The 23,555-nt window shown below is 43.9% G+C and overlaps 1 protein-coding gene across 1 annotated transcript; it reads left to right on the top strand.

Annotated features, from left to right (window-relative positions):
* Positions 1-1,650: 1,650 nt before the first annotated feature.
* Positions 1,651-22,575, top strand: PRDM1 (PR/SET domain 1). Its single transcript, XM_032651690.1, has 7 exons — positions 1,651-1,958; positions 3,555-3,803; positions 10,205-10,324; positions 14,282-14,534; positions 19,539-20,647; positions 21,114-21,242; positions 21,595-22,575. Exons 1-7 carry the CDS (start codon positions 1,917-1,919, stop codon positions 22,165-22,167), a joined length of 2,475 nt encoding a protein of 824 aa, XP_032507581.1. The 5' UTR covers positions 1,651-1,916; the 3' UTR covers positions 22,168-22,575.
* Positions 22,576-23,555: the final 980 nt, after the last annotated feature.

The raw sequence follows: 23,555 nt of genomic DNA, 5'->3' as shown, positions 1-23,555 counted from the left end.
AGAAGCCTGGATTTCTCTTGTTTAATTATCATCTTGGAGCTTTCTGAGAACACTTTAAGGAATTGTTCATTCAGTTTTATACCCCTAGCACATCTACCAACTCAAAGTCCTGTTTCCTCTAGGTGCTAGCGTCCCCTCTGGCATAACATGTAACCACAGGTCACCAGGCAGTGAGCGGGGAGTGTGTTACTTATGTCCCCTAGTGGGAATTTAATTGTTCTGTACTACAGAGATTGAGGAAGGACTTTAGACATAAATACCATTTCCTGGCAAGTAATCTTTTACTTCCCACCTACCCCCCCAAAAAAAAAATTCTAGAAAAGTTTCCTAAAAGAGAGAAAAGAAATTTTGAAGATAAACAGACATATTTTTATGATCGAGTTGGGCTTTTTTTTTGCTTTGTTTTGTTTCTTCCTATAAACAAATACATGTCCACTTCACTGTATGACTAAGTTGGTATCATTAGGTGGGGACTGGGTGTGTGTACGTCGGGGTGTGCACGTCTGTCGGGATGTGAGTGTGTAGGCACACGTGTATTTAAAATGTTAGAGAAAACATTGCAGCCTAAGGTTGAAGGAGAGAGATGATTTTAAAAACCACCATGTATAGAAGGCAAGCAGGAATAGTGGGAGACTTGTGTTACAGTGACCTAAACAGTCCTTGTAATGGGGTGTCTGCTCTAAATGGACCCTTTGCATCATTGTTTCTCTGAATTAGACGATTCCTTGCTGAAGGCACAAGACCATTGAAGGAAGTAAAGCATCTGGTTTGTTTTGTAATGAGAAGCAGGAATGCAAGGTCCACGCTCTTAATAATAAACAAACAGGACATTGTATGCCATCATCACAGGATGTCCTTCCTTCAACAGAGGGCTGACTGGGGCTGGAGGAAAAGCCGGGCAGGGCTCCCAGCGTAGAGCGCCACTAATTACTGCCTTCGTCTGCCTTCCACTTGCAGCGATCAGTTCCACATTCCCTTTAACTAGGAAACGATTAATGCTCTACACTTTGCAAACACACTCCTCGGAAGTCTGCCTGTGGGCTTTGAGGAGGAGAGAAAAGGCAAAGAAATTTTAATCTGTAGGATTATACCTTTTTCCTATTTCCCTATTTACTAAATAATTGAAAGAGGGAAGTCAGTTCTACCAAAGATGAGTTCCCTTTAGTTAGCAGGAGAAATGGAAGCTTTCAAGTTTGCGGGGAGAAAACGTGTATTTCACAGGCAGTAGCTTGAGGACTAGACAGCTACATCTTATTCCATTCCATGCAAAAATAATTGCTCTTTTCACGTGATCTTTTCAAGTAAGTTTTGTATGTTCTGTAACTGGATCTGAGCCGAGGAACTCAAACGATTTTAGGTCATTTTTAGGTTTCCCTGAATTTAAGGAATGTGCACCCCCTTATAAAGCCGCAGCAGGAAGGAGGGCGGTCTGGAGTCTTTAGAATACAATACAGCCCGAGTAAACGCTGAGGTTAAGTGCCCTCAAAGGGAAGTCAGAAGATTCCGAGTAAATGTTGAAATTCAGATACGGAGGGAGGAAGCTCTGGGCGCTCGCGGGCTGGAGGAAAGCCCTGGGGTGAGCTCTGCACGGCTCGGCCAGGTGTGGCCACGCCCCCACTTCAGGCGGCTGGTAGGAGTGAATCACGAATGGGAAATCTGCGGCAGGGAGGGGGAAAGGGCCGAGCCGCCGGCCGGGTTAACACAGACTGAGCGTGCTGCCGTGACACTCGGCCCTCCAGTGTTGCGGAGAGGCAGGGCAGCGGGCAGCGAGGCACCTGTCCGCGCCGGGATTCGGGACACGGGCGCCAGCCGCCGGAGGAGAGGGGCACCGCCGCGGTCGGTGCGCGCCAGCCCTCGGCCGGGAGGGGACGCGGAGCACATGCGGACTGTGTAGGCATGAGCGACATTTATCTCAGATGTTGGATATTTGCTTGGAAAAACGTGTGGGTACGACCTTGGTAAGGAACTTGATCTTGTTTTTCATTCTGAAATTGATCTGAAAACTTTTTTTTTTTTTTCTCTCTTGGCTAACGTAGTCGTAGTAGAAACCAGAAGGGCTTCTGCTTTAGGGCGCTTAGAACTGTCAAACATTTATAAGACTTTTTCCTTATGAATCATTAACCCTTTCAGTTCTAGGCATAATTGTCAGTTCATTGAAATTTCGGTAGTGGCTCCCGCCCACACCCGTCCAACAAAGTAAATATTCCGCGTTGGCTTAAGTTTAAATTTTGGTTTTATTTTAACACTTATTTGGCATCGTGACTGTACATGTTGCAACTACGTAGAAATAAGCACGTTTGTTTAAATCGTGGCTGAGGGAAAGACAACTTCGCATCCGACTTTTTTTTTTTTTTGTAAAGAGCATCATATTTAGGGAAGAAATAAAAGAATGGAAAAGCCACCCTGAAGGACTTGTACAGTGTTATGTTTACATTCTAACAAGGACATGTTCTTACATGGAAATGATACCCACGTTCCTACTTCCCCAACCCGTCTGTATGCGAAAACACTGCAGACGTTGTTTACCTTTTTTTTCTCTCTCTCTCTTTGGAAAGCACTTTTCCTGCGTGTGAGGGGGGATTTGCGGGAATACCCTTATCAGTTTGTAAGTGGAAGCAAAGCTTGTCTTCTGAGTCTTCTATATTTGTTATAACTTTAGTTACAGTAACTGTAGCCCATCAGTGACTTCTGGGAATTCGTACACTTTCACATTTAAATGGAAAGTGCTATTTGTAGCAGAGGGCTCCTAAAGGAATTATCTCCAGGGAGTTCTATTGAACAGTTTTATGTTTTGTTTTTACTTTTTCAATTTGGCGTGAGATGCCCACAGTCAAAAGAAACTGCGGGGAGTTGCCCCCCCTTCCGCCCCCATCTTTCCTTCTCTTTTCCTATGGTCCAAACGATCTCGGAAAAGCTGCAGCTCAGTGATGCTGGCAGGATGCAGCCCTTTTCGGCCTTCCCTGTGAGAGGATGAAAGAGATCGCGCTGCAGAGGGGGGGGAGCGAGTTGTTTTGAAAGTTGTTTTGAGTTGGGAGCTGGTGGGAAAGTTCAGTCTTCCCCATTTGGAAAAGGCAGGCTGGGTTCCGCTCCTGCACCACACGCGCTTTCCATTTTTAGCTTCATTCAGAGGCAGACAGAGCTCCTTCCTCTTCCTCTCCTTGTTTGTGACACTTTTCTGAGGCAGCTTTTCCACAGCGCTGAGGGTCTGGCGGCCATGACCCCAGGCGTCCTGGGACAGAGGACTAGGCGCCTCAACGTTTTTCTGCCGTGAGAGGTAAAGCCAGGGATTGGAGGTGTTTCTTTTCCTTTTTTCTTTTTTTCACTTTGTCCCCCAATGTGGTTGCCACACTTTTTTATTTTTATTTTTCACTGAGGATAACATTTTAAAACCTTGCTTCTCCAAGGCAATCTTTATACGGCTTTCTGGCTCTTACTCAACTGTACCAAGCACTCTGCATCTGCTTTTAAAGTCTTCAGACGACTGTATTAGTCATAGCCTCTCTCGGAGGAGCCACAGGACAATGGGGATTAAAGGCCTTTCCTTTCTCTTCCAGGCTGCCCCAAAGTGTAACTCCAGTGCTGTGAAGGTTCCAGGGTTGGCAGAGGGGACTGAGGGGACCATGAAAATGGACATGGAGGACGCGGACATGACTCTGTGGACAGAGGCTGAGTTTGAGGAGAAGTGTACATACATTGTGAACGACCACCCCTGGGATTCTGGCACGGAAGGAGGCACTTCGGTTCAGGCAGAGGCATCCTTACCGAGGAATCTGCTTTTCAAATATGCCACAAACAGCAAAGAGGTAAGCCTCTGGTTTCTTGCTGAAGAAGATTGGCACCTGACGCCAAATCTCCCTACTTGCCCTTGAGGCCTCCTATGTCTGTGAGAATCTGTAAGTATCAGTAAATAACTGATCACTTAATTCACTTCTTTCATTGTTTTCTCTTGCCCTAAGTCCATCCCTTCTTATTCCTCCAGCTCTCCACCGTTCCATAAGAATTAGTAAACAGTGAAAGCTTTTGGCAAGTTGACATGTCGTGGAAAAGCCGACTTGCAGCATGGGGTGGGTGAAATCATCAGCAGCTTTGAGAACTCGTCCCCCAGTATACTAGCTTTTGAGGGAGAGAAACTTTTTCTTAGAAAAAATGTTTGACATGTTTCTTTTGTCTCTTTTTGGTCATGAGATGGCTTTATTTATTTACTTTTTCAACGAGCCAGTTTTATTAGCTGGGTTTCTAAAATTATTCTCAAAACCTTGACGTGTTTATGAACTGAAGTGATGGTATAAACGGAGAAGAGTTTCATGTAAAAGCGCCCTCTGTCCGGGTGACTTCAGAGCTAACCCCTGTGTATCTGCGGCAGCTCCTTTGCTCTGACCGGGCTGGCAGGCCAATTTCTTCTTGGCCTCTGAAGTGGGTACACCCTTTGTTGTTTCAAAGGGGCTGAAAACCCAAACTTGGAATGAGCAAAGGATTTGTGTTTACCCTTTTCTATAATGCTTGTATCTAGGCGTGATGTTTGGCTGTGAAATAACTTGCAGAACCACCTCTTGTTTTGAGAATTCAGCTACTGCAGCTGCTTTCATTGGTCTACTGCCTGCCGGGCTGAGCTGGAGGAATCCACCCGTCCACAGCCCTGCCATCACAGCCATTCCCATAGGTCACTGTCCGTCCTATCACTGCCTTCAGAAAGTCGTGAAAAGGGGGTCATTTGCTGCAGGAGCCCAGAATTCTATACTGGGACTATTCATTACAACCATGTCAAATCACTTTCCTCCTTCCCTAAGGAACAGCATTTGAAGGAGTTGAGAGCCGGTTTGGGAAATACTTTGTCTCTTTCCTGTTTGTGTACCTGAGTTCAGTGTTTTTGGTGAGGGGGGTGACACAGCTGTCTAAAATTAAATAGAACAACTCTGCTTTGGGTTTCATTAAAGCTCAACTTTTTTTTTTTTTTTTTTTTCTTTTTTCCTGCTGGGAGAGAGGAGGCTGATTTGGTAGAAAGCAAAATTTAAATTGTATTTTTATGTGAACATTACCAAAAATTTCACGCCAGAGATCGGCCTTAATTATACCTCTTTCTGAAAGTAACACCCTTTTCTATAGAAGGTCTCTTAGTATGTGGCCCATGGAATCAGTGTAGGATTTGTTTGGGTATTTAAGGTTTGGCTGTGGCTTTATAAGGTGTAGCATTTTTTCCCATATCATATTTGACCAAATATTGATCAGTTCCCAGGTTTCTATTGTGCTGTGTTGCCCCATCCAGCCCCTTGGGATTGAAATCAAGACCTCTATTCTGTGGGTCTTCCTTGCCCTTTAGTTCTGTAGTGTTCTTATCCTCAGTTTAGCTCTTAGCTTAAGTTTTTCAATTTTCATCATTCTATGTAAAATCATAGCTAAATAGAATAATGCCCTTAGTCCAAGGTTCAGAAAGATAGTCACTTACTTAAGGTATATACTTAGAGCCAGAGCCAGGACTTGGAGCAAAGTGCTTCAGACTTCCCCAACCAGTGCTACTTGATTGTGCTACACTGGCCCCTCTTGGTGTCACTGTGGTTTTATTTATCGTCTTAACATAACTTCAGGACGATCATTTATTAAGCTTGTTTGGTGTTTTTTTCTCTGAATGTGTAACTCCATATTTCATAAATTCAGCACCCAGAAAGCAAACAGTGCCTGTATTCCTAAGGAGGGTCCTTCAAAACGAACCTAAAAAGAGATGAGGTTTCTCTTATTCTATTTTCCCCTAGAAATGCTTGAAGAGAGCAGTATATCTGTAGTCCCTCATCATAAAAGCGACCAGGAGACCAACTTAAATGTAATGCTGTCTTAAGCTCTCTCTGGAAATGTGTACCTGTTATTCAGTTTCTCCCTCCTTCCTTTTTGCACTTTGGGGAAGGAGAGCTCCCTCCAGGTGGTGAAAGAGAACCGTAGAATTGAGCCATTGAGAGTATGAGAGCTGCACACCAGTTCTCTTCAGGATGGGTGAAATGTTTACATTATCATTATTCAGTTAGTTCTTTCAGTCCCACAAGCCGTGGAAAGAGGAAAAAAGCCTTTGTACGTGTAGTTTTCATCTGACTGCTTTATCTTGCCCTTCTTTAAATGTTTTCATTTAAGTAGCGGAAGACGTTACATTATGTACTGATGTTCTGACATCCTGGGGATTTTTTTTTTAGCAAGACCATTTTTCATTATGAATTTGTGCTATGTGTCAGCACCTTTTTTTTTTTTTTGGTTTAAAAACAAAACATACAAACCATATTTCTGATCTTGACCCTCATTTTTAGATTGGGTTTAGAATCATTCTGCACCTTTAATGAGGCTGTTCTTACTTCCTATTTCCAGAACTCAAACCAAATATAGACATACTATTCAAAAAACTTGTAAAACTTTTTAAACTGCTGGGTTATTCTTTTAGGGGGATTTTCCCCTTGACCTCCTGAAATAATCTTCTGTGAATACTTGAATACAGAAAGATCGATTTAAACACTTCTGTTCTGGAAGCAGTAGCCTGTACTGAGGTTGCTTGAGTTGAATTCAGAGGCTCTGTGGCTCCGAGCCTGACCTCCAGAGTTGTGTGGCAGTGAAACATCAGGCCGAAGATGGGGACTCAGTGGCCATTTTGATTGAAGTCCATTATTAAGCCATCTCTAAAAAGCATCTTGCCATAAGTGCAATTCCCTCTTCATACTGCCTTTTATTGTGGAGACCATGTACCCAGGCATTGCCACATTTCCTTTAATATGAAGATAATTAAGAAGGAAACTTTCCAAAAACATTGTTATCCACTCCACCCCGTTTTTTTAAAAATGGGGTGAAGTACAGGCTGAAGTCTTGATCCAGTGAGTATATACCCACTCGTCCACTGAGATGAGCTCTAGTCATCTCAATGCAACTATCCTTGTATTCAAAATAGAATTTTAATCGAATGAGTCATTTTTATGGAGGGAGAGGGGAAGAGGTAGCTAGTAATTTAAATGATTTTAATATAATTTGGGGTGAGGATGCTTATACCACATTTAGATCTGAATGATGTTTCTGCTTGAAACTCACTGCGATGCATGTGTATTCATATATTCTAAAGAGGGAATTTGCTTTCAAAAAAAAAAAAAAGCAAATTTGTTCTCCTTACTATCAGACTTTCATTCAGCACCCCCAGTCCACCTATACTAAGTTGTGACATCTTCATTTTGTAAAATGGAAAACAAGCCCTGTTTTTTGTCTGCAAGCCTTGGACTCCAGGGTATGTTCTGTAACAGGCCGCTGACAGATCTGAAGGGGTCAGCCCCACACATAGCACACAGTGGGGAAGAGCGGGCAGGCGGGGAAGTGTTGAGGCCAGTGTCCTCTCGCTGGTGGGTTTATGGGAGGCACGCAGCAATCCGTGCCCAGCAGGGATGCTTTAGGACCCTGGTCAGTTCCAGTGAAGTTTCCTTCCTGAACTAGGTGACCACACTCTTAGTCTTTTTAGCTCTGGGAAATTCAGGGCACATACCAGGCTCCCCTGTATCATAGGCTAGCTCCAAGGATAGAACTTTGTTGGCTAAGATTCACATCTGGATCTTTCCAGGGCCAGAGGGAGAAGTATGACTTGGTCTCCCACTTCCCACGAAAAACTACCCTGGTTCCGATCCCCACGCCGGTTACCTGGCTGAGCACTGGAATCTTAGAGTTGCAGCTCTTATGTGCTCTTTGAATAATGTCTCAGACATGGATTTGAGGTGAAGGTGCTGATTGTGAGATAGGGTGCTGGACTGGGAACGGATAGAGATGGTATATAAGCTACACCGTTCCTTCCAACCTTGAAATTCTGTGATTTTGTGTCTCTGTTTATTCATATGTGTGAGTTTATATGTACCCAAAGCTCTGTGCATCATACAGCTTAAAATACTAGGGTTCTGTCTCACTTGCAAAGATAATCTAATATTGAGGCTGTTTTTTATTTGTTTGGGACTTGAGGATTTTCACAGACCTCCCTTTCCTAACAGATTATTCTCCTGTCTGGCCTGCTGAGTTTCATTTGTAAGGTTATCGATGACAAGAGCTACTTCCAGTGCTGTCACACAGCTTCCCCAGTGACTTGCCTATAGCTGTGCTCAAAGGTGTCAGGTGGCTTATGTCTACTTCAGAGTCCTTTGTGGGAACAAAATGCTAGTTGACTTCTTCTGGACCATAAGAAAATGGTGTATGTTTCTTAGTGTAAGATTGATAGCTGAATACCACAAAGCCCGTTGGTTAAAAGAATGGCAATTCAGAAGAAAAACCCTGGCCTCAATGTCATGCTACTTGTTGGTAATCAAGCTCTGACCCCCCAGACACTGTCTGCGAGAGACTATAATTTAAAACAAGGTTGATAAACCAGTTGAGTACCTTTTTTAAAATTACTGCTTTGAAGTGGATATGTTGAAAATATCAACCGCTAATTATTGGCTCACCAACAAATGACATTATTTGTTTTTCCTGTTCGTCATTTTAATATTATGGAATAATCATTCAGATATGAATGCCAAATGATCTGTGTCATAGCAGCCAATTCCATGCGTTTTTCAAATTCATTATTTTCAATAATATATCATAAACAATGAGCCGCTGAATAAGTAAGTCTACTTAAGCTTTAGGATGTATTTTTATCTCAAGACTGTTCTGAAGTACTCCCGGCCCCCAGAGTTATACTGCCAACATATACCAATAATGATGAGCTGTTATGGAAAGGGCAGATAGATGTAAATGAGGTAGAGGAGGATGAAATGAACATCTGCTTTTTTCAGCTCTTGCCAGAAATTCATAACGGGCCAAAAATAACACTAGCTCACCAACCTTGTTTCAACTTGTGTTAGATATAGGAAATTTTCTTTTTTTTCTGTCTTTCCAGTCTGGGTATGCTCCATTGGCTTGTATATTGAATACTAAATTTTTTTAAACATTAATTCTTTAAGTCACGTACATGAGAAAGCCTGGTCTGTCACAAGCATGTAGGTATGCTTATTCCATATTCATTTAAACAGAGACAAATTATTGATGAAATTAGTGAGGTGTCGGTGTATATCATAACCAGAACCTTAGATTCCACTGCAGACATTTATTGCTTCATGTATTGGGGCCTACCATTTCAGGTACACAATTATAAAGGAGCCACCAGGGATAATAAAAACTGGAAATAAATATGTTTTACCTCCCTTCTTGGTCCATATCAGTAAGGTATTCAGTAAGTGATTTGTAGGCTGTTTGGAGCAAAAAGAAAATGAAGAGAGGAGAGTGAGTGAATAAAAACCAAAACAAAATGTACTGCAAAATGCCATAAGGGACTATTACAGAGGAGAAGGAGTTCTTTTGAATAGTAATGAATTGCTTCCTGATTCCTGGTTGGTGACTTTTTTTCCAACCCCCCCCCCCCCCCAGAGAAATTTACGACCCAGGAGGAACTGGTATATTTAACATGCTTCTTTTAGCAAGGCCCTACAAAGTCAAAATGTGTGATACATCCAAGTCTGAGAAGGTCATTTCCTCAGATCTTAGAACCCACAGCTCTCCTCGGTATAAATTCCACTTCAAAGGAAGACTTTTGACCACTGTTGAGCAGAAGATGCTAGAGAAGAACAAAGTTACTTGAAAGAATTCCCTTCTATTAAAGAGAACTTACAAGTTATAAGAAGAAAAAAAAAACCCCTCATCTGGAATGAAAAAATATATAATACGTTTTGTTTCTGGTTCCTTAGGCTTTTGTGGAACAACCAAAGAACATTATTTTGGTTTCTGAGGTTAAAACTATTTTATTCCCCTTAAGCACACTGTGTTTATGGCTTGAGGGAGAAGAAGAAATAGGAAACTAGGAGCCGGCTGAAGTGGGCTAAACTTGACTGTCTAGTTCTTCAGTATCTGAAACTTGTTCTAATATGGAATGGTTACCCTCTCTGTTCTCGCATAAAAAGTATTAATAAAAAATAGAGGACCCTCAGTCACCGGAGAATTAGACTGTTTTATACTTGGTTGTGTATTTGCTTATGATCTGCGAGTTTAAAAGATGGTCTTCCCCAAAAGTCAAGCTCGTTGTTAATTAGGTAGGCACCATTAATGTCTGCTCTCCATAGTACAGTTTCATCACTGTTGGTTATATTACCATTTGACAATTCAATTCATTGAAATGAAAAGATTGATTAATATTTTACAGCTGAACTCATTGTTTCATATGTTTTACCCCCTTTAGGTTATTGGAGTGGTGAGTAAAGAATACATACCAAAGGGGACACGTTTTGGACCTCTAATAGGTGAAATCTACACCAATGATACAGTTCCCAAGAATGCCAACAGGAAATATTTTTGGCGGGTAAGTAGGGAAATTTTTCCAGACTCATTAAGTATTAGGGGAAAAAAATGAAGCTAAAATTACTGGGTCACTTCCATTTTCAACCTGTCCTGGGGCTCCCCACAAGTATTCAGGGTCCCCACAGACATAGGGAATTCTAAGCAATCGTGATGAACCTGGTTAAATGTTTGGCCTGGGAAACACAGCCTGTAGGTGGTTAGGGATGGAGAGTTGGTCTATATGTGAATCTTAATTTTTGCAATTCATTAGAGCTTTGTGATAAAAGGAAACAGTTTGCTGCTTGCTTCAAGGGTAAGTTCATTTGCATTTCTGTGCAAGGAAGTAGTAATGAGTCACCAAGCCTTAGATTTCACCCCTTGTTGATTTCTTGCTGACTTAACTTTAATTGAATGGACAAGTAATCATAAATGAATTGCCTCAAAAATAAATGCCTTTGGGCTTCCCTGGTGGCGCCGTGGTTGAGAGTCCGCCTGCCGATGCAGGGGACACGGGTTCGTGCCCCGGTCCGGGAAGATCCCACATGCCGCGGAGTGGCTGGGCCCGTGAGACATGGCCGCTTAGCCCGCGCGTCTGGAGCCTGTGCTCCGCAATGGGAGAGGCCACAACAGTGACAGGCCGCGTATCGCAATCAATCAATCAATCAATCAATGTAAATAAATAAATAAATAAATAAATGCCTTTAAGGAAGGATGGGTAGAAGATGGTACTAGGGGAATGGAGATGGACCACAAGACTCGTCCTGTTTCAACGCACATGTACCATGAAACTTTTGGGTTTGACAGTACATAAGTTACTCCCATAGCGTAAGGGAAATGCTTATAATCATTCGGGATGATGAACTTTCCTTTAACATCCAAAGAGTCTGGCCAATCCAATTTCCTTTGGAATATCACAGTTAGAAAGGATCTCACAGGACTTCCCTGGTGGCGCAGTGGTTGAGAGTCCTCCTGCCGTTGCAGGGGACCCGGGTTCGTGCCCCGAGCATGTGCTCCACAACGGGAGAGGCCACAACAGTGAGAGGCCCGCGTATCATAAAAAAAAAAAAAAAAAAAAGGAGAGAGAGAAGCCACTGCAATGAGAATCCCGCACACGCAACGAAGAGTAGCCCCCACTCGCTGCAACTAGAGAAAGCGCACACAGCAAGGAAAACCCAACACAGCCAAAAATTAAAAATTAATTAATTAATTAATTAAAAAAATAAAAAAGGACCTCACAGGTGAACTAATTAGATGGAATCTTTGAGTAAAAGACCCTGGATTAGGATGAACAGAGAAAAAATTGGACTGCTTTCTGTTTTCCCATAGATCTCTCTGGGATATTTGGTTTCCTTTAATTAGAAAATAAAGCTACATTTACTAAATTTAAAAGCAATTTTTAATATACATACTTGCATAAAATGTACATGATTACTGGGAAACTGTTACTAAAATTCTTTTAAGAAACAGCTGCATGGTAGCAACAAAAATTGTATTATACTTACTCTGGCCAGATTTACCTAGAATGCTTATATCATCTGGACAAGTATATTTATAAAAGACTTCTATTTGGGGATCACTCAGAAGCTGTTCCTAAGAAACAAGTTTTTTTTTGTTTTGTTTTGATTTTTTAAATCTGGGAAGTTTTGTGTTTTAAGAAATGTATTTTACTATTTTCCAAACAAAAGAGATCGCTGAGAATTTTTCACTCTTGAGTTGTGTGCTCACAATTTTTATTTAATTAATTAGTCATGCTTAAAATATATTTAATATCTGACTAATAATGGGCAAAATGTAAGTGAGTTCATTTTTCCCTTTACTGCCAATAAAGTCTTCTCAGAAATGAGCCATAGACATGTGTAGTTTTTGGAGTTGAAGGTCGGAATTAAGAAAATCCAGCATAAGTCTTGTTAATTCATGATCCTTTTGAAAAAAAATGACAAGAAATATTTAAGAACCTCCTACCTCTGTCCCAGTTCCCTGCTTCATTGAAGATTCACTCTAAGTAGCTGAAATGCTTTCCTTGGGAGGATTTATTGAAATCGGTCCTTCACGTGCAAAGGATATTGTAGGAGATAACTTCCCACATGTTGTTAAAAGCATCCTGATTTTGCTGGCAGGAATATGAACATCTGTTGTGAGGAAAGAAAAAGTTTCATGCAAATTACACAGTCAGAGAAGAGAAGGGATGTTCAAGTTGAGAAACCAGTGACATTTCTTGTAACTGTGCTATGAGTCAGCACGTTTTTAATCTTCTTGATAATATATGGAAACGTAGTGAGGGTGATAGGGAGCAGTGTTCATCTGACGTATCATTATTTTATTTTCTTGTGTGTGTGTGTGTGACCTCATGGCATCGACATTTCTGTTTTTAAATGAGGATACAGTAAATTGTAGTCCGTGGAAGGCTGACTGGAATCAACATAGCCGTAGCTTTAGAAAGCAGTTTCCGCCCAGCGAAGAGTGCAAGAGCGATGGAACCCCGTGTTCCTGGAAGTTTGCACATCAGAGTAAACAAACTTGAAAACCCCTCTTGATAGCAGAATTCACCCGGCCTTGTTCCATTTTCTCTTAACAAAACACACCGCAAAAGCTCTCACAAGCTGCTTTGATGAAGCCACATGTATTTCCCCCTTCACAATTTACAGGAAGTTACTCTTAAAAGAAAGTGATTCTGGTGTTTACTGCCCGTGTTAAAGGGACAGAGTTCCTTTTTGTCTGATAACATTTGAGCGAAATACAGAAACACTTTAGAGACTAACATAGCATGTGACTAAGAAGAAAGCAATAACCTGCTGTCCGGTTAGAGCAAAACTTCTGCCATGAACCAGGCCCTATGACTTGGAACCTCTAAGTTGCAGATAACCAGGTATTTCTTATATATGTGTTAAGGATCTCTTAAGTCTGAAGACGAGTTGGGTACATCTTAAAAAGAGGGAAAGAGAGAAACTTACTGTGGAAGGGCAAGGAGTTTGTTTATAAAGTTGTTTATAAAGTTTCAGTAAGAATGTATACTTTAATTTTTCCTATTCTTACCTCTACCTTTTTACGGAGTGGCCTGAGGGTATCTGTTAACCAAAAGCAGTATTACTCTAGGGCAGACTTTGAATTCTTCATTTTGCATTGCCTTTAAAGAACAACATGGTTTCTTTCTGTTCTTTTACCAAAAACACGAACCTTATGGCTCTGTGAGTGGTGTTTTAGCCCAACCACCTCACGGATGAGAGGGTTCCCTCTCCCCTCCTCCGCCTTGAAAGAAAAGTGCAAGGCCGAACATGTTTTTCAAGAGGAAAAGTGACTTCTCAGTAGACTGTCTGATGCTGGCTTCTGTCCCAGTGTTCACTTTGTTATGGCAGGTGAAGTTCACCTTGGCCTCACCCAGCATTTCCCCAAAAAGGCAAGCTTCCAAGTATTCATATGAACAAGTGTTCCTGCTGGACTTGGAGGCTTGGGGGTGGAGGATGTTTGCATAGTTTAAGCCTTGGGCGGGGGTGTAGGAAACGGCAAGTACAGAGGCCGTAGAAAAAGTTGAGAGACTCGGTTTGACGTACTCAGTCGGGCTGGTCTAATACCCAGTGACTCAAAGCATTAAAAGTCTGCATGATCGGAACTCAAGTTGAGTAGCATTGCCTGTGCGCCATTCACTGTGGTAGCAGAAACAGTACTCGGTGGCTGCTTAGTCCTTCTGAGGCAGCTCCTTAAATGAAGTCTTGTGTTTCACTCTTCTGTTACTTTTCCCCAAAAGTGAAAAGACACTAAAACTGAAATGGAAAAGGTAACTGACAAAGTGTCCCTTCCCTGTTTCTGCCCTTATTTCTGCTGATTCAAGACAACTCCGGCTAAACTGATTTCCTTTTCTAACCGGGCGATAAGGGACCAGAAATCAAACCCGGTATTCGCTGGGTTTATTCTCAGAGGTGCCAGGGAAGCTTCTCGTTGCTTTGGGGCTTTCTTTTCCATGTCTGTCTTCTCTTTTGGGCAGATCTATTCCCGAGGGGAGCTTCACCACTTCATCGATGGCTTCAATGAGGAGAAGAGCAACTGGCTTCGCTACGTGAACCCGGCACATTCTGCCCGGGAGCAGAACCTGGCCGCCTGTCAGAATGGCATGAACATCTACTTCTACACCATTAAGCCCATCCCCGCCAACCAGGAGCTTCTTGTGTGGTATTGCCGGGACTTTGCGGAAAGGCTTCACTACCCTTATCCTGGAGAGCTGACAATGATGAATCTCAGTAAGTGGATGACAGAACAAAAAAATTAGAAAGGCCAGTAACGTCAGTTCTGCCCCTTTGCACTAATAACATGTTGTTTAATTACATGGCTTCATCTGATGGGCCAAGTAGGTGGCTTAAACTAGGGACTGGGAACAGGAAAACAGCTTTTTTTAGTCTCTATTTCCTATAATGAAACTTGATCATTTAAAAAATACTAAGAGCTACTTTGAATGTTCAGAAAGTTACAGGAAGAAATATATGTTCAATGCTAATCTATCCAAAAGGGGGCAGGTAGGATTATAACATAATAGAGATTCGTTCTGACATGCCAAGGATGCAAGGTATATAGTTCCTTGTTTGTGGTAATTTGTCAGTGCTTAACATGTACATTGAAATATTGTAGAGATGCACATTTGGTTATCAAGTTATGGTCTGACGTGAAACGTAAAAGGTTTCTGGAAAAACTCGGAGCTATAATTTTTCAAATCTTATTTGAATATGGATAACCCTAAAGATTTTATATCTTAGCTTCCTCCCTAATGGTAAAAACCTAATTATCTGATCTCCTGATGAGTATTACAGTAACCACCTATCACTTTATCTTAACAGATTCTCCGTTCCTTAGGTCTGCAAGCTTTTACTTTTTTATTTGGTTAAAGTTGGCTATCATGACCTCTCTGCAAAACCCTACTTCATTTTAGTCATTCTCAAGTGATCTCTATGAATGATTTAAGATTTACCATAAAATTCCAACCTGTTGTAACTATGGTTGTATATTCTCAGACTGCTAAATTTTAAAGCAGTTTTTTAAATCGGCTCCTTCTGGTTTAAAAGTTTTGGCCTCTAAATGCTGAAATTTTTGTGACCTTTTGTTTTGATCTCATTTCCAACCTAAGGAGAAGTTGCAAAAACAGCACAAAGAATTCCCAGAGACCCTTTAACCAGATTCATCAGTAGTCCATATGCTGTCCCACTTGCTTTATCTGGAGGCTAAATTGTTTTAGTTCACACTTTGTCCTTTGAGATGAATGTTAATATTAACATAAATTAGAATTTGACTTAAACTTTAGGACCAATTATTTATCCTAGTCAGGTATAACCCAGTTGTATAGCTATTTGGTGCTCATCCCACACTGTCTAGTTTACTTTTGCTCTCCCTGTGATCCCAAGACTATATTTACAGTTTTCTGAAAAGCTGGGGCTATAAAAGCTTAAGGACCTCCACCATAAGATCATCTTTAAATTTGTGTTTGTGGTCCTTACATACACACATATAGTGCACCTTGAGCTTCAGGAAGAAGTCTTAGAATAGTTGGAACAAATTGGCTTACAGCTTGAGTATGGTGGGTATAATCAGGTCCTGGCCAATGGTGGTGGTTCTTTTCCCTTATCTCTCTTTAGCGCTTCCAAGAGTCTCCATCATGTCACTAGTGCCAAGCATCCCAGGAGCCCTTCAGCTATTTTACCACCTGTAGGTGCCAGGCCCAGTGGTAAAAGGCAACTTATATTCCGGCAGGACATCTCCCAGGAAGATGTGCTGCTTCCTCCTGACTTTCTCAGCATAGCCGGTCACTTCCTCTTGAGGGTCTCCTCCCACTCCTTGCTTGAGCTTCATCATTCACGGATTCAGAAAAAGACTTTGATTTTTTTTTTTTTTTTTTGAACAGTAACTCCATTTGAGATGACCCGCCGTGGTGACTTTGCTCCAACCACAAAGAAGTTTTTTCACATACATCCCTTACCTCCTGCCAGTCAAAGAAAGGTCTTAAAAGGCCTTGCATTTATTCAAACGCTTATTCTTTGTGTTCAGAAGCAACTGTCACGCATACTACGAAATGACACCTTTGTTCCCTCAAATATCCCTTTTTGTTTACGCAGAATTTTTTCTAAATGGTGGTTTAACATTTTCAGGTACCCATTCATTGTCCAGTATTCGTAGTAAAGAATGAGAGTTAACGATAGACAGTGACAATAAGCCAAGACTCCAGTTGCCTTGTGAAACCAGTTGTCTTAGGTGTGGTAACTGATGACTGAGATGCTGATCAGGAAAATCTCCACTGTTTCATCAGGCCTAATAGGTAGATTGCGTCCTCACATGAGTTGTGTCGGGTACCGTGCTTCAAGCACGATAGAGGCTTGTGTCAGAATCTCCGTGAGGGCTTTAAAATGGCAGTGATAGTTCAACTGGTAGAGTTTTGAGGAGAAGAGATTTGAAGAAAACTGAGGTAAAGAAAAATAAGTAGCCAGAAATCATAAATAGGCATTTTTTTAAAAACCAAAGAAAAGGAGTAGGAGCTATCAGGTTTAACTCTTACCCCTCCCAAGTTTTTTTGGTAGTTTTTTTCAATCTATCTAACTAACCCATCTAGAAAACAGTTGACCAGATTATAGACTTCTAAATGTTAATCTGCGTTCTCAGTTTCAGTTGAAAACAGGCTTTGTTTTGCCTACTGCAGAACTTCTAGGTTCTTTCTTGTAGTCTTGGGGCTTCTTATTATAGATCGAAAATGTGAGTCGGCATAATTAAGCCATTCAGAGCCTTCAGAAGCAGTTCACTCTTGAAATGACTCCGTCCGCCTACAGCCATTTAAGATTTAAGAACAAAAACAGATCTTGATTTTCTTTTTCATGTTAACTCAAGCTGCTGCTGAGTGGGAGAGTCAGAAATGACACCAGCTCCACTGATTACTCAGCTGCTGAAGGATGGTTTTTTTAAATGTACCTTTTCACATAGACTCCATGATCGCCACCTTAGAACACCTGAGGGGGGCTGACGTTGCCCTCCGGATATTGTTTTGTAATGAGAAATACATGTGTTTTTATGAAGGCATAAGAGATATCGAGCATATATCATGGATTTACTGGATGCTAGGTACACTGTGCTCAGTATTTTGCACAGAAAATGATAAATTCCGACTTTCTGGTTTGTTGGCCCAATCGTTAGCTTCTTTTTTAAGTTTCTTTTTTAAACTAATTTTTATTTTGGCTGCACCGGGTGTTAGTTGCAGCGTGCGGACTCTTAGTTGCGGCGTGCGTGAGAGATCTTAGTTCCCCGACCAGGGATCGAACCGGGGCCCTCTGCATTGGGAGGGCGGAGTCTTTCCCGCTGGACCACCAGGCAAGTCCCCAGTCGTTAGCTTTGTGGTAGTTCAACAATCGGATTATGGAGGTGCTCAGTAAGAACGCCAGGCTAAATAAATAGTAGGGACAGTGCTACGGACAGATGTAAACTTTTTGCTTATGGCTTTAATTTATTGAATTTTAGAACCAAGACAGTGTTGAAGCCAGTGAAGAAAATTAGGAGACTTAGATGTAACTTGCCACATAAAAATGGCAGAAAGTCATGATGGTGAAGCTTCTGTATTTTCATTATTTTTAGGGTGACATCTTTCTGTGGATGCCTCCAAATCATTCTTTTTCACCTCAAAATTCCCTCCTGTGGGTGTGAGATGCCTTGCCTATCAGCTCTCCAACTTACTTGTCTCCCTTCCTTTACCATTTCAGCTTTAAAAAACAAAAGTGACAATTTGAACTTCCTGCCTGCTGAGCCTCACTGAAAGACTGATATTGGCCTGATAAGGGGCTATTTATTTTGGTTTAGTGGCTTCAGAAATCCCTCTCCCTCAACAAGCTTTCCATCACTTCCCCCATCAGCATCTTCCCTGATAGTGTCTGGGCTGTGTTTATTCTGGGGCTGCTGGCTCACCCAGGAGTAACTGATAACAGCCAGCAGAGATAACATTCTCTGAGGGGCTCTCAAACTGGAATCGAATCCCTCAAGCTTGTCAGTCTAGAGAATGGATTTGAAGAATTCAGACTCTGGAGTTCCACAGAGTTCATTTCTAGACCTATCAGGTATCAAGCCTGGAGTTCCTCCTCAGTTAAATCGAACAGGGACTTTTTTAAAGACAGTGAATGATACTTTTACAGAGGCTTCAGCCCAGTCCCCCAAGCCTGTCCTCTTCTGAGGCTAAGGCCACGAGGTCCCTGCCTCTCCTGGCATCTACACACACCGACAGCTGATGCCTATGCCTACGGCAGGTGTGCAGGCTGGAGGGGTTGCCCTCCAACAACCAGAGCTCCGACTAAGCAGCGTGTATTTTACTTTTGGTTTCCAGGGAAGGCTGAGCAGCGAGTGTTTGGTTTTCCCTGCTCTGGCTGGTGTCTTCCCGAAGGCATCGTTTGTTCTGTGTGTTTGGAGGGGCAGTGCTGGCGATGGCCTGGAGAGCCTGTCCTCTCATTGCTGCTGTTCCTAAACAGTCTATTTACCAAGTAATAATATGCCGTCTTTTGGAATACATGCTTTCATCTTTGCTGCCTGTTTTCTTTGGTGCTCTAAGTAATTGAACTGGCTCAGGAAGTGCCAGTTGTGGTTTGGCAGAGATGCCTATGTCACGCCTTGTGATTCCAGGGGACAGCATTACTGGGAGCCTGGTTATAGGCCAGAGCCTCAGTGAAATTCTGGTGCTGTCAGCAAATCGAGGGGAAGGGGTGGCGCCACATTGCTAATCTGTCTGTTTGGGAAGAGGCAGTCTGAACAGGGTTTTATCAAATTCGTATTAAACAAGAATGGAGGCGAAAATTGATGACTGCTTATTACTTGAAATGAGTCTTAATCTTGCACATCTAGTTCTCAGGGTGTGCTGATTTCCTTTAGGTAAACCGTGAACGTGAGAATGACTTTTATTAACCTGTGGCACCCCGTCCCGCTATTTTTCCACGCCATTTGCGTGGAGGCGCTCCTACTCTTGGTCGAACAGGACTGTCCTATCATGAGGTTTTTACCACTGGAAACAAAATAACACAAACGGTGCTATTCGTTTTATCGATGCCACCAGTGACCTGGTTTTTGCTGAGAAGGAACTGGAGTGGTGAGAGCCTTCTAGAATGAGTGGGCGTTGAGATGCCAGGTGTCCCTCTTGGGGCAGCTGGGGCTCAGGTTTGCTCAAGGAGAGCGCAACTTGGGCAACGTCGCTCCGATTTTCTGTCTCCCTCTGAGTAATCACCCTCTCTTTATTTCAGCGCAAACCCAGAGCCATCCAAAGCAGCAGAGCACTGAGAAACATGAACTTTGCCCAAAGAATGTCCCGAAGAGAGAGTACAGCGTGAAAGAAATACTAAAATTGGACTCCCACCCCTCCAAAGGGAAGGACTTATACCGCTCCGACATTTCACCCCTCACTTCGGAAAAGGACGCGGATGACTTTCGGAAAAATGGGAGCCCCGAAATGCCCTTCTACCCGCGGGTGGTGTACCCGATCCGGGCCCCTCTACCGGAAGACTTTCTGAAAGCTTCCCTGGCCTACGGGATGGAGCGGCCGCCCTACATCGCGCACTCCCCCATCCCGTCCTCCACGACGCCCAGCCCCTCGGCGCGCAGCAGCCCAGACCGGAGCCTGCACAGCAGCCCCGGGAACACCGTGTCGCCGCGGGCCCCCGGCTCCCAGGAGCACCGGGACCCTTATGCCTACTTGAACGCTCCGTACGCCGCCGCCGCCGCTGAGGGGCTGGGCTCCTACCCCGGCTACGCGCCGCCCCCGCACCTGCCGCCCGCCTTCATCCCTTCCTACAACGCGCACTACCCCAAGTTCCTGCTGCCCCCCTACGGCATGAACTGCAACGGCCTGGGCGCCGTGGGCAACATCAACGGCCTCAGCAGCTTCGGCCTCTTCCCGAGGCTATACCCCGTGTACGGCGGCCTCCTGGGCGGGGGCGGCCTGCCTCCCCCGATGCTGGCGCCCGCCTCCCTTCCCAGCTCGCTGCCCTCGGAGGGGGCGCGCCGCTTGCTGCAGCCCGAGCACCCCCGGGAGGTGCTGGTGCCCGCGCCGCACAGTGCCTTCTCCCTGCCCGGGGCGGCCGCCAGCCTGAAGGACAAGGCCTGCAGCCCCACCAGCGGGTCCCCGACGGCCGGCACCGCCGCCACGGCCGAGCACGTGGTGCAGCCCAAAGCTACCTCAGCGGCCGCGGCGGCCCCCGGCGGCGGCGGCGACGAGGCCGTGAATCTCATCAAGAACAAAAGGAACATGACTGGCTACAAGACGCTCCCCTACCCCCTGAAGAAGCAGAACGGCAAGATCAAGTACGAGTGCAACGTCTGCGCCAAGACTTTTGGCCAACTCTCAAACCTGAAGGTAGGCCTGGCGTGGGCCGCCCGATGGCGCGGGGTCAGTCCCCGGGAGTGCACGACGCGCGTGGGTCTTTAGTTCACCTCCCGCAGGTTATAACTTGCCATTTCCACAGCGTGAGACCTGGGCTGGGCGTGGTCGACGCGGCTTTGCTTTTGCCTTTGCCTTTGCTGCTCTGGCTGCGCCGCTTGGGACGCGTTGCTTCCCCTCTCCGGAGTGTCTTCTGAATGATAAAAACGTGGGATTTGCGCTAGAACATCAGTTTCGAGTCCCTGCTTAGCCTATGACTTTTGTTCCTTTAGCTCCAACACAACAGAGTTCTGAAAATCACATCTGGGTTTGATTTGTTCTAAGACTTCACCCTGATGCTTTTCTTAAGAGGTTTGCATCCTAGATGCCCGAGTCCTTGCACGGGAATGTTCGCTTTTGCAGCCAAGTGACAGCCAACCTAACGTGTGTGGCTTCTTCCCAGGTCCACCTCAGAGTGCACAGCGGAGAACGGCCTTTCAAATGCCAGACTTGCAACAAAGGCTTCACTCAGCTCGCCCACCTGCAGAAACACTACCTGGTACACACGGGAGAGAAGCCACATGAATGCCAGGTGGGCAGTGTTTTCTGGGTTGAACTTTCGACCTTTGTCGACAGTGTCTCAGGAGCCGCCCTCCCATCATCCCATAGCCCATAGTTTAAACCAGCACAAGAATTCTGCCTTCTTTGGGCTGCTGATGCGCTGAGATGATGACACACCAGCTTCCAGTGGTTGGACAGTGGTCTGGAAGGGAAACAACACCCCATGGGCAGTGCGTTCCCATCGCTCCATTTGCCTAACGCTGCTGCGAGTTTTTTCACCTCCCAGGTTGCTGGGTGTGGGTGGGCAGCGTGCCTCTCCGCTTGGCAGCTCTTAACCTTCTGGTCTCCCACCTCCCTCCCCTGCCCCCTTCCCCACGCTGCAGGTTTGCCACAAGCGATTTAGCAGCACCAGCAATCTCAAGACCCACCTGCGACTCCACTCCGGAGAGAAACCTTACCAGTGCAAGGTGTGCCCCGCCAAGTTCACCCAGTTTGTGCACCTGAAACTCCACAAGCGCCTACACACCCGGGAGCGGCCCCACAAGTGTGCCCACTGCCACAAGAGCTACATCCATCTCTGTAGCCTCAAGGTCCACCTGAAGGGGTATTGTCCTGTGGCCCCAGCCACGGGGCTGCCTCTGGAGGACCTGACCAGAATCAACGAAGAAATCGAGAAGTTTGACATCAGCGACAATGCCGACCGGCTGGAGGACATGGAGGACAACGTTGACGTGACCTCTGTGGTGGAGAAGGAGATTCTGGCCGTGGTCAGAAAAGAGAAAGAAGAAACTGGCCTGAAAGTGTCTTTGCAAAGAAACATGGGGAATGGACTGCTCTCGGGGTGTAGCCTCTACGAGTCAACAGACCCGTCCCTCCTGAAGTTGCCTCACAGCAACCCACTACCTCTGGGACCTGTAAAGGTCAAACAAGAAACAGTCGAACCAATGGATCCTTAAGATTTGCAGAAAACAAAAGGTGTTTTGTCTTTTTTCTTAACTTATGACTTGGCGAGTCAGGGTGCCTGTAGCAAATGCTTGTACATAATTCCAGTTCTGCAAAGCTCTCCTGACGGCAGATGGTTTCCCCTCACCTCTCTGGAATTAAAGAAGGATCCCCAAAGTTACTGAAATCTCAGGGCATAAATGAGGGAAAGACAATATATATACATATTATATATACTTATTTACACCCCCATCTATATATTTGAACCTGTGTATTTTGAATATTTGTGTGGATATGTTTGCATAGCCCTCCCATTGCTAAGACTATTGCCTAGTCATAATTATTTTTTCAATGATAATCCTTCATAATTTATTATACAATTTATCACTCAAAAAGCAATAATTAAAAAAAGTTTACAATGACTGGAAGAATTCCTTGTAATTTGAGTTGTTATATCTTTGTCTGGTGGCTGTTCTTTGTAGATAATTTCTGCACATCTGTTTTAAGTACCTAAGATTTAGTAAACAAATACATTACATCAGCCGACCTCCCTCTATAATAAGGGTTTGAAAATGAGGTTTTGGTATGGCCAAAGTTAGGCAACTGATGTGTTCATTCATGGGACTGTATCATTTGAACAGCACTGTATAACTTGGGGGTATGTGTGCAGAATTACCCAGTAATGACTCTGGTAGAAGAAATAAGAAAGAGAGAATCTTGTATGTTTCTGTAGATAGTTCAGCATTTTCCCCCCTAATCACAGATTTACCAGAAAGGCTACAAGAAGGCTTTGCTAATCTGTCTCCCTCTCCAAAAAACAGGGTTGCCCCACCCCCAAAGTCATGTGACCATTCGGAGTGGCCACGAGACTTTGGCAACCCAAAGTATTATCTGAAAATGTGAAGACAAAATGCCATGTTTAAAACCACTGCAAAACATTCCCAAAGCGCAGGTAAAGGTTTTGTATGGGTGAGGTGAGGAAGCATGAGTCTGGGTGTTTTTGTTGTTGGTCTTTTTTGTCGTTATGTCAAAATTGCACAAACATGGTGCTCTACCAGGAAGGATTTGAGTTAGATAGGCTCAGGCCACACTTTAAAAACCAAAAACCGGAAAACGGGTATTCTCGTTGTCTTAGGGTCAAAGCGGGTCATGAACATTCCTATCCCCAACACATCAATTGTATTTTTTTTCTGTACAACTCAGACTTTCCTCAGTATTTGTGTTTTTACATTTTATGGTTAATTTAATTGAAGAAGAAAGGGCATTGCAGAGTTGTTCAACAATTACCTCATTGAGTGTGTCCAGCAGTGCAGGAAGTGATGGCTTCTCTGATGATTTGCTACTCAAGAGGAGAGAGCCAGCGTGCACCAGAAAGCTGGAATGCGTCGCATTCTGTCTCCTC

Source organism: Phocoena sinus, chromosome 12 (assembly GCF_008692025.1).
Source record: "Phocoena sinus isolate mPhoSin1 chromosome 12, mPhoSin1.pri, whole genome shotgun sequence".
In the NCBI taxonomy this organism is placed as follows: Eukaryota; Metazoa; Chordata; class Mammalia; order Artiodactyla; family Phocoenidae; genus Phocoena; species Phocoena sinus.
Note: the sequence above shows the minus strand (reverse complement) of the source record. Positions and strands in the feature narration are given on the sequence as shown.

Bases quoted from the DNA above. Each gene is read 5' to 3' on its own strand.
- PRDM1 (XM_032651690.1), top strand. From the start codon at position 1,917: ATGTTGGATATTTGCTTGGAAAAACGTGTGGGTACGACCTTG. The intron at 10,325-14,281 runs GTAAGTAGGGAA...TCTTTTGGGCAG, and splicing joins ACAGGAAATATTTTTGGCGG to ATCTATTCCCGAGGGGAGCT. The intron at 20,648-21,113 runs GTAGGCCTGGCG...GCTTCTTCCCAG, and splicing joins GCCAACTCTCAAACCTGAAG to GTCCACCTCAGAGTGCACAG.